We start from the raw sequence: 15,147 nt of genomic DNA on the forward strand, positions 1-15,147 counted from the left end.
AAGACAAAACAAAAACCCAAGTTAGAGGCTTTTATCACCTGAAACTGATACGGTGGAATCGAACAGCTTAGTAAGTACATAGCGATCATTTATACTTCATATTCCCATCAATTCTGTTCATTTCATTATTTCTTTTTTGTATTTTTTGGCAATTTAAATTTTTCTTATTTTTGTTTATTATTATTTTATATTTTTCAGTCTTAAGCTTTTTTTAAGGCTGATTGTACAGTATCTGGAATTAAAAGATTTTGATTGGTTTCAATTTCTCTTCTATTTATTTTGCCCAATCAATCTGTCTATTCTGTATTTTAATGTGAAATAAATAAATATATCTAATTACTGTCTCTTCTGTATTTGAATATGCAATAAATAAATATATCTACGACTGTCTATCCTGTAATTTAATATGCAATAAATGAATATACAGACGTTGACAAATTTGTTGGTACCCTTACAGCTCATTGAAACAATGCTTAATTTCTCCTGAAAAGTTAAAAGTATACCTGCATTCCTTGTATGTCAGAGTAAAGCAAAGAAACTGAAAACAAATTATTGCTAAAGAGATAAATTATATTCTTAAAAGACCTGGACAGATTAAAAAAGATGATCAATTATGGGATTATAGTGATATTTTAAAACGAACTGTTTTCTTAAATTGGTATCACACATGTCTTCAATCTTATAATCAGTCATTCAGCCAATTTAAATGGAGAAAAGTAGTCACTCCGCTGTTTGGTGTCATCGTGTGCACCACACTGAACATGGATCAGAGAAAGCGAAGGAGGGAGTTGTCTGAGGAGATCACAAAGAAAATGATAGACAAACACGTTAAAGGTAAAGGCTATAAGAGCATCTCCAAGCAGCTTGATGTTCCTGGGACTACAGCTGCAAATATTATTAAGAAGTTTAAGGGACTGTAGCCAACCTCCCACGGGAGGACACGGCCACAAGAGGAAAATTGACCCGAGTTGAACAGAAGGATAGTGCGAATGGTAGAAAAAGAGCCAAGGACAACTTCCTAAGAGGTACAAGCTGAACTCCAAGGTCAAGGTACGTCAGTGTCTGATCGCACCATCCATCGCTTTTTGAGTGACAGTGGGCTCCATGGAAGAAGACCCAGGAGGACTCCACTTTTGAAAGAAAAACATAAAAAAGCCAGAATGGAATTTACTAAAATGCATATCGACAAGCCACAATGATTCTGGGAGACTGTCCTTTCGACAGATGAGTCAAAACTGGAGCTTTTTGGCAAGTCACATCAGCTCTATGTTCACGGGTGGGGGGGGTGGAAATGAAGCTTTCAAAGAAAAGAACAGCTTTGTTGCGTCTGGCACGCGGTGCCTTGAATCTGTGCAGAGCACAATGAAGTCTCAAGACTATCAAGGCATCCTGGAGCGAAACGTACCGCACAGTGTCAGAAAGCTGTCTCAGTCGCAGGTCATGGGCCCTCCAACAGGATGATGACCCAAAACACTCAGCTAAAAGCACCAAGAACGGATAAGAACAAAACACTGGACTATTCTGAAGTGGCCTTCTATGAGCCCTGATCCGAATCCTATGGTAAGAGCTGAAACATGCAGCCTGGAGAAGGCGCCCCTCAAACCTGAGACTGCTGGAGCAGTTTGCTCAGGAAGAGTGGGCCAAACTACCTGTTGACAGGTGCACAAATCACCTGATTGCAGCGGTTGCCTCTAAAGGTTGTGCAACAACATATTTGGTTAAGGGTCCCATCATTTTTGTCCATGCCATTTTCATTTGTTTTATTATGCAAAGTATTCTGTTGAATCAAAAGCAAAATCTGATTCCTATTAAATATGGAATAAACAATGATGGACGCCAATTACTTTTGAGAGTTTCAAGTTTCGGAGAAAATTGTGGCTTTCTTTTCTACCAACAAATTTGTCCAAGTCTATCGACTGTGTATCCTGTATTTTAATATGCAATAAATATCTAACTACTGTGTATCCTGTATTTTAATATGCAATAAATAAATATCAAACTACTGTGTATCCTTTATTTTAATATGCAAATATAGGCACACATATCTACTGTCTATCCTGTGCATATTAATGTGCAATAAATAAATCTATCCTGTATTATGAAATAAATTAAAATATTTTACCTACTTTCTATCCTGTACTTTATTATGCAATAAATAAATCTACTAGATATTTATATCTGCAACGACTGTCTTTCCAAATCAGTCTGCACAGCAGCCAGAGACCAGAGCTGAGTCACAGTAACAATCACAGCCGCAGCTTAACTTTTAGGTTCTAATATGATGACGTCATGTTGTCATTGATCGTGTTATCAATACACAGATGGAAACAGATGATTCACCTCCTTCAAACATTTAAACTGTTGACCTGACAATCCAGCCGGAGGGACACCGTTCAAACACATTGACGCCTGAAATCGACGCACACAAGCAGCTGATCAGACGTTCGATCGATCGATCGATCACTGCGGCGAGCAGGCCCCGCGTGAGGCTTCCTGCGCTCATGTGATTGGTCCGTGCGGCGGTCATGTGATTGGTCCGTGCGGCGGAAAGCAGGAAGTGCTGCTGCAGAAGCGAACAGCTCCGTTTTTATTTGTTGTTCTTTGAAGATGACGCTGCTGCAGAGGTGGATGATATTGAAACGTCATTTTTAATAAAGCGGATTGTTTTTCCTTTTGGTTTAGCGCGAGGTTCGGAGGTGAACTAACCTCTTTGCTGCCAGGAAAGTGTTTTCTGAAAGTAATAACTTGGTTTAAAAAAACATAGATATGTTTCACTTGGTGTGAATTACAATCAAAAAAACACTTATTTCCAAAATAAATTGGAATTATTCAAACATCCTGGTTTTTGGTACAACTACACCCTCTAAGAGTGACGTCATTCCTCTGCTCGGCTCCTCTGGTCATGCTGCGTTCAAGCTAAATGGGAATTGTGAATGTTCTACCTTCTTGCTCGTGTTCAACGTTTGTTTATGGCGTTATCGCCTAATTGATGTGTTACAACTTTTTTATACATTATATTAAATACAACAGACAGAAGGTAAACTAATCACCACATAATCTCAAGTTAATACACAGCTGGTGTATCGTGTTATGTAGTGCATTTCACGATATAGTGTAAAACGGTGTCTCTTTATTTATATCCAAGTCCATGAATTAAATTAAAAGGTCACTCAAATGACAATGTGTGTTGTTCTATCTGCATTCATTAACGTCATGTGGGAAAAATGTTGTGTCCAAAGCAAGTAGACCTGGGAGCTGACGGTAACGGCATTTCAGAGCGTTAAAGCTCATAGTTCCCATCTCGACCAGAGGACTTTGAGGCAGCACCAGACAGCTGGTGGGGGGGGGGGGGTCCCCGTGCGTCAAGGCGTTATTAACGTCTGACACGTTGTGTTTATAAATGGCGAAAACGTACGATTACCTTTTTAAACTGCTGCTGATCGGCGACAGCGGAGTGGGGAAGACATGTCTGCTGTTCCGGTTCAGCGAAGACGCGTTCAACACCACGTTCATTTCAACAATAGGTGGGTCCGCCACGCTTAGAATAAACTCTTTATTATAGGACGCACGGGCGGATGAGTCATGCTCTGTCTGTTTGCATATTGTACTGCATCCCAATGTCTCAGGTGTGTGTGTGTTTTAATCACAGGCATAGACTTCAAAATCAGAACAATAGAGCTCAATGGAAAGAGGGTTAAACTCCAAATCTGGTGAGTGTCAAATCATAATATCAGCTTTTATTTTAGATTCATAAACACGTCCTTCCCATGATCAGGATAAGTGGTCTGTTCCGTTTGTCCTTGTATGCCCTTCCAGGGACACAGCGGGCCAGGAGAGGTTCAGGACCATCACCACAGCTTATTACAGGGGGGCCATGGTGAGACACTGCACCCCATCTCATTGGTTTCACTTGGCTTTCGTTTTATTTTACCTCTTTGAGACCTAATCCCCATTGTGAAGAGGGCCTTGCAAGTCCAAGAGAAGCAGCGCGCGCACACATCATCGGTATAGACCGATGTTTCTTTGCTGCTTGTGGGAACCACCGCTCCTCTCTTTAATAATTACAGGGAATAATGTTGGTTTACGACATCTGCAACGAGAAGTCCTTCGAAAACATCAAAAACTGGATCAGAAATATTGAAGAGGTGAGATGTCATTACTTTGCGAGCCGACATTATCTTGTGCATATAGATCACATTCTGTAGATTTGGGGTTTTTGGATTGTTAAGTTTTTCATCGGTCTGATTGTGCAACGGTCAAATAACCTGATTCTGATTCTCTCTTCTCTAAAACCCACGAGGGAGTTGTGAATCCATTCCTCTGTGAGTGTGGGTGATCTGACGGCCGTCCGCTCGTTCTCTCCGCAGCATGCGTCGTCGGACGTGGAGAAGATGATCTTGGGCAACAAATGCGACATGACAGACAGGAGGCAGGTGTCCAAGGACAGAGGAGAGAAGGTGAGTCGGCGCCAAGTGGGGACCGACAACCAGGTTAGAAACCATTTGTACCAACTGGGCATTTCTTCTCCCTTCTCCCCCTGACGCAGCTGGCGATTGATTATGGAGTAAAGTTTTTGGAAACCAGTGCAAAGTCGAGTTTAAATGTAGAGGAGGTAAATTTAAACGTTGTTTTCTTCGTCATTACTAGATTTACAAAATTATATACGACCAATATATATTTTTTTAAATTATTTCTATCCCCTGTAGGCTTTCTACACCATGGGCAGAGACATCATGCGTAACCTCAGCACTAAAACAGTAAGGGCTGTTTTAGGGAAAGTAACTACATGACAATCAGAGTTTTACTTTAAATACCATGCTTACTATGGTATTTCCTCTCTTTATACTTGTTTTCCTCTTACAGACTGAGGGCACCGCGACAGGAGTTGGCGGAGCGCTGAAAATCACAGAGAAGAAGTCAAAGAGGATTAAATTCTTTAAATGCAGTCTCCTCTAGAGGGCCCGGGGCCCCGCAGCAGGAGAATCCACAGCGACCTGGGGACCGCAGGGTTTGGGTGAAGATGGAGATTAAGATCCCGTTTTGAAACAAACCGTTGAAAGGATCTTGGACCGGATGAGGCTGGAAATCTCCTCTCAGTGAAGAGCTGGTCCTGCACTGGGACCGTGTCTCCATGGAGACCCGCTGGAGGGATGGCGGTGAGGTGGAAATCTAAAACCATCTGTTTGGGATCTGATTTTCTGGCTGTTTTCAGTGGCCAGGAGATTGTACGAGTCATGAAAGTTTCCTCATACGTGTCTAGGTGTATTACTATTTAACCTTCAGTTTCACTGGAAATGTGTCTGTGGATGTGTCATGCATGGAAAACAGGGAGAGGAAGCTCTCCCAATACCAGGAAGTGTATTATACAGGATTAATGTCAATGTGATGGTGAAAAAGGGAAGGGACAGCTCCATGTTTGTGATTAGAAAGTAGTTGATCGTGTATTTTGGAATCGAAAAATATTTGTTCACATATTGAACTCTTTGGTCTTTTTTCATTTTTATTTGAACTTTAGGTTGTATACATCTGTTCCGTTTTACATCTCCAACGTTCACACAAAGGGATGTTCTGCACAGATGTAACGGTTGGATTTTTATGTTACACGAAGAAACGTGGCGGTGAAAGTAGGGAAATCGTAAAATGCGTTAATATTCAAATGTTTCTATTCTGACATCAAGTGATAACACTGAACTGTACGGTTGATAATGTTAAATAAAAGTTTTTGTTGTTATGTTTTCTGACTCTGTTGATCAGCACTCCCTGTTTCACCTTGGATTTTGTTACTGCTGCCATTTTGTCTTTCTTATTTCCTCTTATAGTTCTTCCTCCTCTTTTCTCCGGCTCTGCTCATCTACTCGCTTCCATCCTTCACTTCTTGCAGGACTCCATCCTTCTCTCGCTGCTCATCTTTCCTCCTCTCTGCCTCCGTTTCCTTTTCCTCGCTGCTCGCTCTGCAGGGGCCCACGTCCACCTCGCTGCTGGAGCTTCTGGGCGGCTCCATGCCGGCCGCTGGGCACCTTGACTTCCTGTCGCCAGAGTTCCAGCTGTGCGAGCGCTGAGACGGCAGGAAGGTCTCGTCGGCCACGGTCAGATACTCGGTCCTGTCCTGGGACGCGTCCTCTGCTGGTACGCCGTCCTCTGGAGGGTTTGGTGCTGAAGGTCCGTCCACGTGGCCGGGTCCCGGCAGTGCGTTGGGAACGTGCAGGTTCTGGGAGATGCTTTGGACCGTTGAATCAAGGACGTCGACGTTCCCGTCACACGCTGAGTCGTCCGGTGGCTCGTCTGGGTTCCTGGTGACCTGCGGCGGCTGCGACACGGACCCTGCGGCTCCCAGATCCCGGGGGCCTTTGGCCGCCGGGTCGAAGATGATGGCGCTCATGGCTCTTCGCTTGGTGATGGGGGAGGTGTTCTGCCCCTCTGTGGGACAGTGTCTCAGGGACTTGGTCCTCTTGGGGGAATGGGAGGCTGCGTAGGGGGTTTCGGTCTTCTCTGGGGGCTTGCCTGGTTTCTCGGGCTCCAGGATCTGGGACCCGCTGGGGCTGATGTTCAACGTGCTCATGGCTCTCCTCTTGGTGATTGGGGAGGTCTTCTGGCCTTCGGCAGGACAGTATCTCAGTGACTTTGCCCTCTTCGGAGAGGCCGATGAGATCTTCAGTTTGTCCATCGCCGCGAACGGACGCAGTTTGGCCACAGGACCCTTCTCGTAGGTGGCCAAACCGGTGGCCATACTGGTTCCCAGGCTCCCGGGCTCAGATGCAGGAGAGATCAGAATGTCCACGCAGGAGCCTGGTCGCACCCGTTCGGCTCCGCCCACGTCCAGCGTCTGACCGTACTCCTTGGTGCTCAGGGCGGAGACGCTGGACGCCTGTCGCAGGCTCCTCTGCACCTCCAGGCCGGAGCGCCCCCCGTCCTCGGCCTCCCGCTGCCGATTGGCGTGCTCCTCCATGTCCATGTGGAAGCGGTAGAGGCTGTAGCCGTCGACGCTGTTGATGCTGCCCTGCCGCAGCAGGGAAGACGGGTCGCACACGGACGAGTTCCGAGAGTACGTGCGGGTCAGCTCCGAGCGGTCGACGCCGGCGAGCTTCTCCAGGGCGACCGCCATGCGGCCGTGGAGCTCCTCCAGCTGAGCCAGGCGCAGGTCCACCGTCTGCAGGGACGCCTTCATGGTGTTCTCCCTCTCGTTCACCTCCTCCAGACGCATGGACATGTTCTCCACTCTGCCAAGGAGGAACACCAGGTCAGGTTCTACATGACTACCACGCATGAAGGTTCTGGTGCGATCATGTTAAACTGGACCGACCGTTCGGAGGTGACCTTGATGCGCTCGTCACTGGAGGACTGCTGCTCGTCGTCCTTCTCACGGAAATACTCCTCCACGCACTGTTCTTCAAACTCGTAGAGATTCTTCAGCTCCTCCGGGTTCAGCCTCAGCTCTGTGGAACACAAACCCAGCCGACGTGTTCGTTTAACAGCAACCAAACCCGGGAAGACGACAAGTGACATCACTGTAGTCGGCGATTTGAGACAATCAGATTGAGCAACTGTGTTCAACCAGTAGACGCAGCAGTCCCTACGGTTTGATTTTGGGGTTCCGTTACTCTTTAGGCAAAAAATCGTTCGGAGCAATAAATTCCCACCAAGTGTTTATTTGAAAAAAATATTTAAAACTACTGACATCCCAGAGCGAATCTTATTCTAATCAGACAATTTGTTTTTAATGACTCGTTTAAAGCGTGTGGGAAGCAGTGGAGGGTTGTGTTTGAGTGTTTCCCGCTCACTGAGGCCGCGGTCCTTCTCGTCCAGCTCGCCCTCCAGCTTCTTCTTGGCGCAGCGTTTGAACGTCCGGCTGAAGAGGATGTAGAGGTGGCTGAAGATGATGAGCGGAGGAGGAAGGATGGGGCGGTCGTGGAAGGTCATGATCAGCTGGTAGCGCTGGAACTTCCACACCTGGTTGGAGATGGACTTCACCTCGAAGAAGGTGTTGCTGGCAGAGAAACCAAAGCGGGTTTGTTAGCAGGCGTGAAAACTGATGGAGACACTTCCTGGCACCACTGTCATGGCCAACATTAAAAAAAGATAAAAGTGTAATGAAAACATGGAGATGACCTGAGAAAAGGTTGTATGTCATATATTCATGCAGCTTCAGTGTTATTTATTTTAAATATATATTATCTTCTATTTCTCTTTGGATACCTTTTAATTTTGTAATGTTTTTGTGTATTCTGACCCTACGTCTGTGAGTGTGGAACACAATTGTCAAGAAAAAATCTCAGATGATCATTTATTGCAGGGGATCTTTTCTGTCTTTCTGTGATGTGTAGCACAGAAAGTGCTGCCTCTTCTGGTTATTTTACCAACTCGGTAAAAAATGTGAATAATAATTTAAAAAATAATTTTTGTTACAGTGACACTATAAATAAAGTCATCGGAAGTACATATTTAATGTCATCGTTTTCATCGGTAAAATGTATCGTCCCACCCCAACTTGAAGGTGCACTGTGTAGAATTTAGGGGACGGACTTGGCAGGAATGGAATATAATATTGATGAGTATGTTTTAATTAGTGTATATTCCCATGAAAATAAGAACTGTGGTGTTGGCGTGACCTTAGAATGAGCTGTTTTTATTTACATAGGGAGGGGTACGCCTCACGGAGGCTGCCATTTTGCATCGCCATGTTTCTACGGTGGCCCAGAACGGACAAACCAAGCACAGGCTCTAGAGAGGGACTTTCATGTTTTTTGCGACTTTTGCAGCCACCGTCTCTTCCACGGGAGGCCGCCATGTTGCACCACCATGGTCAGGGGTGTTCAGTTGGTTGTGATCTGCAACCTCACCACTAGACGCCACACTGCACCTTTAAACGTTTTAGTTTTATTTTTCATTTTACCAATCATGTCACGGCGGAAAAATTGTTATTTACAAGATGTTTAGATAAATACTCACTTGAAGACAGCGATGAGCAAATTGACCAGGAGGATGTTGGCGACCAGGAGGTAACAGGCCATGATGGCGGGAGTGAGCCAGGCTCCGGGGATGCACGGAGGCAGCTTCTTCCCGTCCTCGTCGTAGAGATGCTCTCCACAAGGAGCTGGGGGGAAACGGGGAAGTGGGGCATTATTCATGTTCAGATACTGGGTCAGGTGCTGGGAACACCGTAGTGGATGGGTCGGTACTCACGGTTGATTTCCATCGCATATACTTGAAGACATTCCAGAAAAGAGCAGCAACAGAAAAAACACAAGGACGCCGTTAATATGCAGTTGAGCAAAAATTTTTAATTATGCTTCTGTCAAGAATGAAATTTTTTTTTTCTTTTTTTACGTAGTCTGTTAATTCTAAAACATTTTCGTTGATTGTAGAAGTTATATCAGAAAAACCCGCATGTTGACATGTTTCTGTTTCTGAGTTTTGTGTTTGGAGTTTATTCACAGACAGAACACGTGAATCGAACTGAGGCCACGTCCACACCGATGCAGGTAAATGACGGGGGAGAAACTGAACTTGAATCATTTATATTTGAGTTTCGATTGCTCAACTTGAATTACAGCATTGAAAAACTGAATCCGAATCACATCATTTAAAATTGAGTTTATTAGTTTGGAACTTAATTCCCATAAACCGGAAACTGGATGTGATATTATGAAATTTAATTCATTTGCTTTGAAACTGTATTTGATCCACACTGAAAATTCATTCAGTTCTCACAATCCAAATTCAGTTGCATAGACGGCCCTCTGTTCTGAAACCCTGAAAGTCCGAAATATGTCAGGTTAGAGGTGGTTAAGTTTAGGTACGGGTGATAGATGGTCAGGGTCCGGGTTAGAGTCTCGTCCAGGTCCAAAGGGACATTTCTCGGACTATTGGAGTTTAGGAATAATGGGCCGTCGTAACAATGGCACGGCACCACATGAAGCATAGTTGGTTCCACACAGGGTCTGGATCTACGACACAAATCAGATCCTACAGAGGTCAAGGCCGTCTGGTAAATCAGTGAGGATTGAGATGAGAGCGAGACTCAAAATTCGGTGAAGAACAAAATACGTCTGTAGGGGGAGTGAAAACGAGGAGCTTGGAGAAGCTGGAAAGGAGGAGAAGCAGGTCATTCATTATCCAACCATCGCCACTAAACTTGCGCCCTGACACACAGTGGCTCTCTGTAGGATTTTTCTTATTTTATGAAATCCTATACTGGCTTATTTCCTAATAAATACAAACAACCTCTCATAAAACATGTTTCAAAAGTCTTTCAGGTTCCTTACTTTCACCATGACAAAAAAGAATCACAGCTGATTAGTTAAAACTAAGTGGCAGATGATCATTATCAGTATGTGATAATTATACACATCTTTCTAATCTTTAAGAACAAAAAAGTCATTTGGCAGAAAAAAAGAAGAAGCCGCGCGAAGAGTTTAAACGTATCGAGTCAAACGGTCGGTTAAAAGTCATCAGCAGCTGTGAAGCACGGCACCGGACACACAGTCGGACTGATCATCTGCCCAGATGAGGAAACAGAATCTTACTATGAATTCTAGTCTTACGGTCTATCGAGTCCGCAAAAACCTCCCCATAGATCATCCAGTAGGGCATGTAGAAGATGTTCCGGGCCAGCCGCCATGTGGGCTCCTCGTCGGGGTGCAGGATGGCCTGGCGTGCCACCCCGAAACTCATCAGCACCACCAGCATGATCACCACAAAGTACATCATGTCGATCATCTGGAGGGAAACACAACACATGCGCGGGGTTTGGGCTTCAGGGTTTGGGCTTCAGGGTTTGGGCTTCAGGGTTTGGGCTTCAGGGTTTGGGCTTCAGGGTTTAGGCTGCAGGGTTTGGGCTGCAGGGTTTAGGCTGCAGGGTTTGGGCTGCAGGGTTTCGCTCATTCTCTTGCGTATCATCGTGTGTCTGATGCCTCTCATTCGCTTTTCACTACGTCAGGCTACTTTAACGCATTTCAAAACTGGTTTTCAGGAGGGCGACTGCATGAGGATGAGCATGTAACGATCCACTTGTCCACCAGGGGGAGCTGTGTAAAAACCTATCTGGACCCGGAGGCAATTCTGTTGGAATACTTAAAGCTGCTGAGCTGAAATATCCGTCTATGTGCCGCACTCACACCAGCTTGTGAATATGATTGAATTCCTTGACTGTCCTCAAATGACCCTGGAAATATTATCTGCCGTTCATATGTGAACTCTGCAAACCGAGGGAAGCTTTCCCCACGGCACAAAAGAAGGTTGTCCTCCTTTACCGACGGCAAGTTCTCAATTAGTCTTCTGGTGGAAATGATGTCTGTAAGGTCGATTGTCCAGTACATTTCTGTCTTTATTCATTCATGCACCACAATGTAATTGGGCCACGCTGAATCAAAAAATGCATTGAAGGTCGAGGCGCAATGGTGCTGTTTTGGCTCTGTTTAAATGTCTTCACTGTGTGAGGAAGACACCGTGTGAGTGGGAGTTTTGTCAGAGAAGTGATGGAATTGAAACGATCAACGAACAATTTTGCGGGGAAAGAGAAGATCCTCTCACCATCTTCCCGATCATCATGACGTAGGGTCCAAGGTACTTGTTGACCCCGAAGATGTCCAGCACCCGGATGTACCAGAAGATGATGTCGATGCAGTAGATGACGCGGCCATAGCCCATGTAGGGCTCGTGCTGCAGCCGCAGCATCAGGCCCAGGAGGAAGGTGGAGATGGCCACCAGGTCGGTGATGTTCCAGTACTCCTCCAGCCACACGTTGACCTTCTGCTTCAGCTTCCCGGGCTCCGACATCAGAATCTGGAGGGAGCGGAGGAAAGTCAACGCCTCTGAGGTAGGGAGGAAAGCGATGGCTGTGCCGGCGCGCGGCCCGTACCTGTCTCACTTTCTCCGAGCCGAGTGTGAGGATGTAGGCGATGACGATCCACTCCTGGAAGGACGGCCATCGCTCCATCTTCACCAGGATGATGTAGTTGTACAACATCAAGTATCCCAGATAGGAAATCTACCAGCGGGAAGAAAGACCAGCACATCAACTAACCAGTAAAGTCAGTTATTACTGTTCCACTCATTAAACCAGAACCTTACGGTGTTGAACCAGAACTTGGTGAACGGGGCGTCGTAGAACTCAAAGAACCTCTTCCCGATCGGGATCTTTCGGACCTTGGCGCTGCCCTCCTCTTCATCGCCCCGTCGAGAGTTTGCGTCCGTGTTGGGCTCCTGGAAACAGGAGAAAGGGTCATCCTATTCTTCTAGTTCACAGAACCAGATCGACCAGACCAACCAGATGGAACCCGACGGAACCAGACGGAACCAGATGGAACCAGAGGGAACCGGATTAAACCAGACTGAACCAGACAGAACCAGACAGAACAGACAGTACACCCGGTTCAAATGAATGTCACGGGGCAGACGGACCTTGCTGGATTTGTTGTCGTCATCTTTGTCTTTTCCTTCTTCTTTTTTCGGTGGCTGATAAGACGCGTCGTCTCCAAGACGGAAATCCAACAGAAGAATGAAAGGAGGAAAAATAATTCCCAGAATGACCTGGAAGAGAAAGAATTCAAATCAGTCCCATTAGTCCTCCATCTTTAAACAGCGAACACATCCTGTGTGTAGTAGTGTGTGTTGCATCTTACAGGACACAGTGGATTCAGGATTCAGACCCCTCCACTCTTTGCACACTTTGTGTTGTAGATGTCATTTTAAATGGAAAAAATTGTTATTTTTGCCCATTAATCTGCATTCAAAGACCCATCACGACAAAGTAAAAACATGGTTTTAGACATTTTTGCAAATTTATTAAAAATCAAAAACATCTCCATGAGTATTAAAACCCTCTGCGCTCCCTTACACTCCAAATTGCAATTTCTAAAAAACCTTCAGTGTTCCCAGGACAGCGGCCTCAATAATTGAGAAATGGAAGAAGTTTGGAACCACCAGGAATCTTCCTAGAGTCGGTCGTCCGGCCAAACTGAGCGACCGGACCAGAAGAGCCTCGGTGACCGAGGACCCAGCGGTCACTGAGGTCACTAAGGTCACTAAGGTCACTCGGGTCACTCAGGTCACTCAGGTCACTAAGGTCACTCGGGTCACTCAGGTCACTCAGGTCACTAAGGTCACTCAGGTCACTAAGGTCACTAAGGTCACTCGGGTCACTCGGGTCACTCAGGTCACTAAGGTCACTAAGGTCACTTGGGTCACTCAGGTCACTAAGGTCACTAAGGTCACTCAGGTCACTCGGGTCACTCGGGTCACTAGGGTCACTAAGGTCACTTGGGTCACTAGGGTCACTAAGGTCACTTGGGTTACTAGGGTCACTTGGGTCACTCAGGTCACTTGGGTCACTTGGGTCACTAAGGTCACTAAACTAAGGTCACTCAGGGAGCCAGGCAGTCCTCTGCATCTCAGCAGCACTCCATCAATCAGGCCTTTATGGTAGAGTGGCTCAACGTTAGCCACCCTTGAGTAGAAGTACTCCATTTTAGTAATTGAATAATCAGTTAAGTGATGTATTCTGAAAAAAAGTACTACAAACAACTTACAAATGAAATTGAACTATTGAGCATTTTCCAGATGTCTTTTTGTGTTCATTTCATTTCTGATGAGAATTTACCATGATTGTGTAACTTAGTCAATTATTTTATGACACAGTTATTCGCAGAGATGCATCATTGAAAAAAATAAATGACAGAAATCAGGACGGGAAGTACGGCCGTTAGTTGCAGCTTAAATCAATGTGTTAAGCTGAGCGCCACCTTGAGGCCGGGGTTCTTCCCGATCCGCAGGCAGCCCATCCACATGTCGGTCAGCAGCATCTGGCTGCAGGTGTGGGCGATGAAGTCCCGCTGCTTGGCCGCCACGGCCAGTTTGAGGCAGGTGGAGTTGCTCCAGTTCACCAGCTCGTACGTCAGCAGCTTCATGGCGACCTGCTCGTCGTGCTTGTACGACTGGTCCAGCAGCTCGTACGCCAGCTGGCCGAACTCTCTGGAAGATACGATTAATACATATATACACACAGCGTACTTTTATTATCACCGCATGTTTAAAGCTCCAACTTTCTTCCCTCGCAAAATACTTAAAACGCCGATGGCTTTAGGAAGGAGCTGCTGCCACTTCAGATGCAGATTGCTTTAGAAAATGCAGAATTTAAAACCAAGAGGACACAATCAGCATCGTTCATAACAAGATATTATTCAAACAGTGTTGCACTAATGGCAAGTACACAAGTATATTAGAAAATAAGAAGTATCATAGATTATAAAGGTATATAATAGTATATAATAATATCATTCTTTTCACACAACCTTATAAAGAGGGTTGAGAAGTAACACTGGAATTTTTAGTAGTTTTACGCTTGAACATTTTAAAATATTCTTTGATTGAATCAGGCTCCAGGCGCCTCCAGGGTCATCGACACCCACTTGGAGTTGTTCTCCAGGTCCTGGGAGATGTCGTCCACCAGCTCGCTCTCCGACGACTCGTGGGCCATGGCCTTGTACAGCTTGCAGGCCACCAGCGCCTTGGCCATGGCCTCCTCACCGCGCTGCCACAGGAACAGCGCCATCTTCTGCCGCTTCATCAGCACCGCCCACACCATCAGCTCGTGGAAGGGGAACTTGAAGCGGCACACCTCGGGGTCGTCGGCGTCGATCTCCACCTCCTCCTCCTTCTTCTTCTTGGCCTTCTTCTTGCCTTTCTGCCGCGGTTCGTCGTCCTAATCGGGCGGAGGAATAATATGTAAAGACGGAGTCGGAGGAAGGAGAAGAATGTCCGATCAGAGACATTGACGGAGACAGAGCCGTGTTTCCAGTGAAAACCTGCACGAGCGTTTGGTTGAAGAGGTCCTGCGTTTCCTGCTTCATAAGAGCAGCACAGAACTTGTTGTACATGTGTTCCTCTGCGCGGCGCTCCCCTTGTCGGTGGCGGGGTCCACCTTCCCCGACAAGGATGAAAGGTGAAAGGATCGGGTGAAAGAAGGTGGATTTGCTAAAGCGGCGTAAATAGTTGTGGACGGTGACCTGCCAACACGGACGAACGTTCCCAAAAAAGAACAAGAAATGTCCACATCGGCTCAACAAATACATCACGGATCAGAGGAAGAAAAACTTTGGAGAAAAGAAGAACGAAGAAAATACCTGTTGCAGTTTCTGACGGAATTCTGAG

The 15,147-nt window shown here is 45.9% G+C and overlaps 2 protein-coding genes across 3 annotated transcripts; one reads left to right on the forward strand and one right to left on the reverse strand.

Annotated features, from left to right (window-relative positions):
* Positions 1–3,361: 3,361 nt before the first annotated feature.
* LOC307231487 (ras-related protein Rab-8B-like) lies at positions 3,362–5,734 on the forward strand. Of its 2 annotated transcripts, XM_080002213.1 has the most exons (8): positions 3,362–3,524; positions 3,650–3,710; positions 3,817–3,877; positions 4,068–4,145; positions 4,368–4,457; positions 4,547–4,612; positions 4,707–4,757; positions 4,864–5,734. In XM_080002213.1, exons 1-8 carry the CDS (start codon positions 3,401–3,403, stop codon positions 4,954–4,956), a joined length of 624 nt encoding a protein of 207 aa, XP_079858339.1. In that variant the 5' UTR covers positions 3,362–3,400; the 3' UTR covers positions 4,957–5,734. The 2 variants fall into 2 exon arrangements, with proteins under 2 accessions (XP_079858339.1, XP_079858340.1); XM_080002214.1 differs by lacking the exon at positions 4,068–4,145.
* Positions 5,735–5,851: 117 nt separating this feature from the next.
* On the reverse strand, positions 5,852–14,873 carry LOC307232082 (transient receptor potential cation channel subfamily M member 1-like; the record flags this gene model as incomplete). Its single annotated transcript, XM_080002963.1, is given in 12 exon segments — positions 5,852–7,217; positions 7,301–7,433; positions 7,779–7,984; positions 8,947–9,091; positions 9,181–9,201; positions 10,524–10,716; positions 11,530–11,784; positions 11,786–11,986; positions 12,070–12,201; positions 13,740–13,968; positions 14,406–14,698; positions 14,802–14,873. Coding segments are annotated over 12 exon segments (3,246 nt in total).
* Positions 14,874–15,147: the final 274 nt, after the last annotated feature.

Source organism: Zeus faber, assembly GCF_960531495.2.
Source record: "Zeus faber genome assembly, chromosome: 6".
Lineage (NCBI taxonomy): Eukaryota > Metazoa > Chordata > Actinopteri > Zeiformes > Zeidae > Zeus > Zeus faber.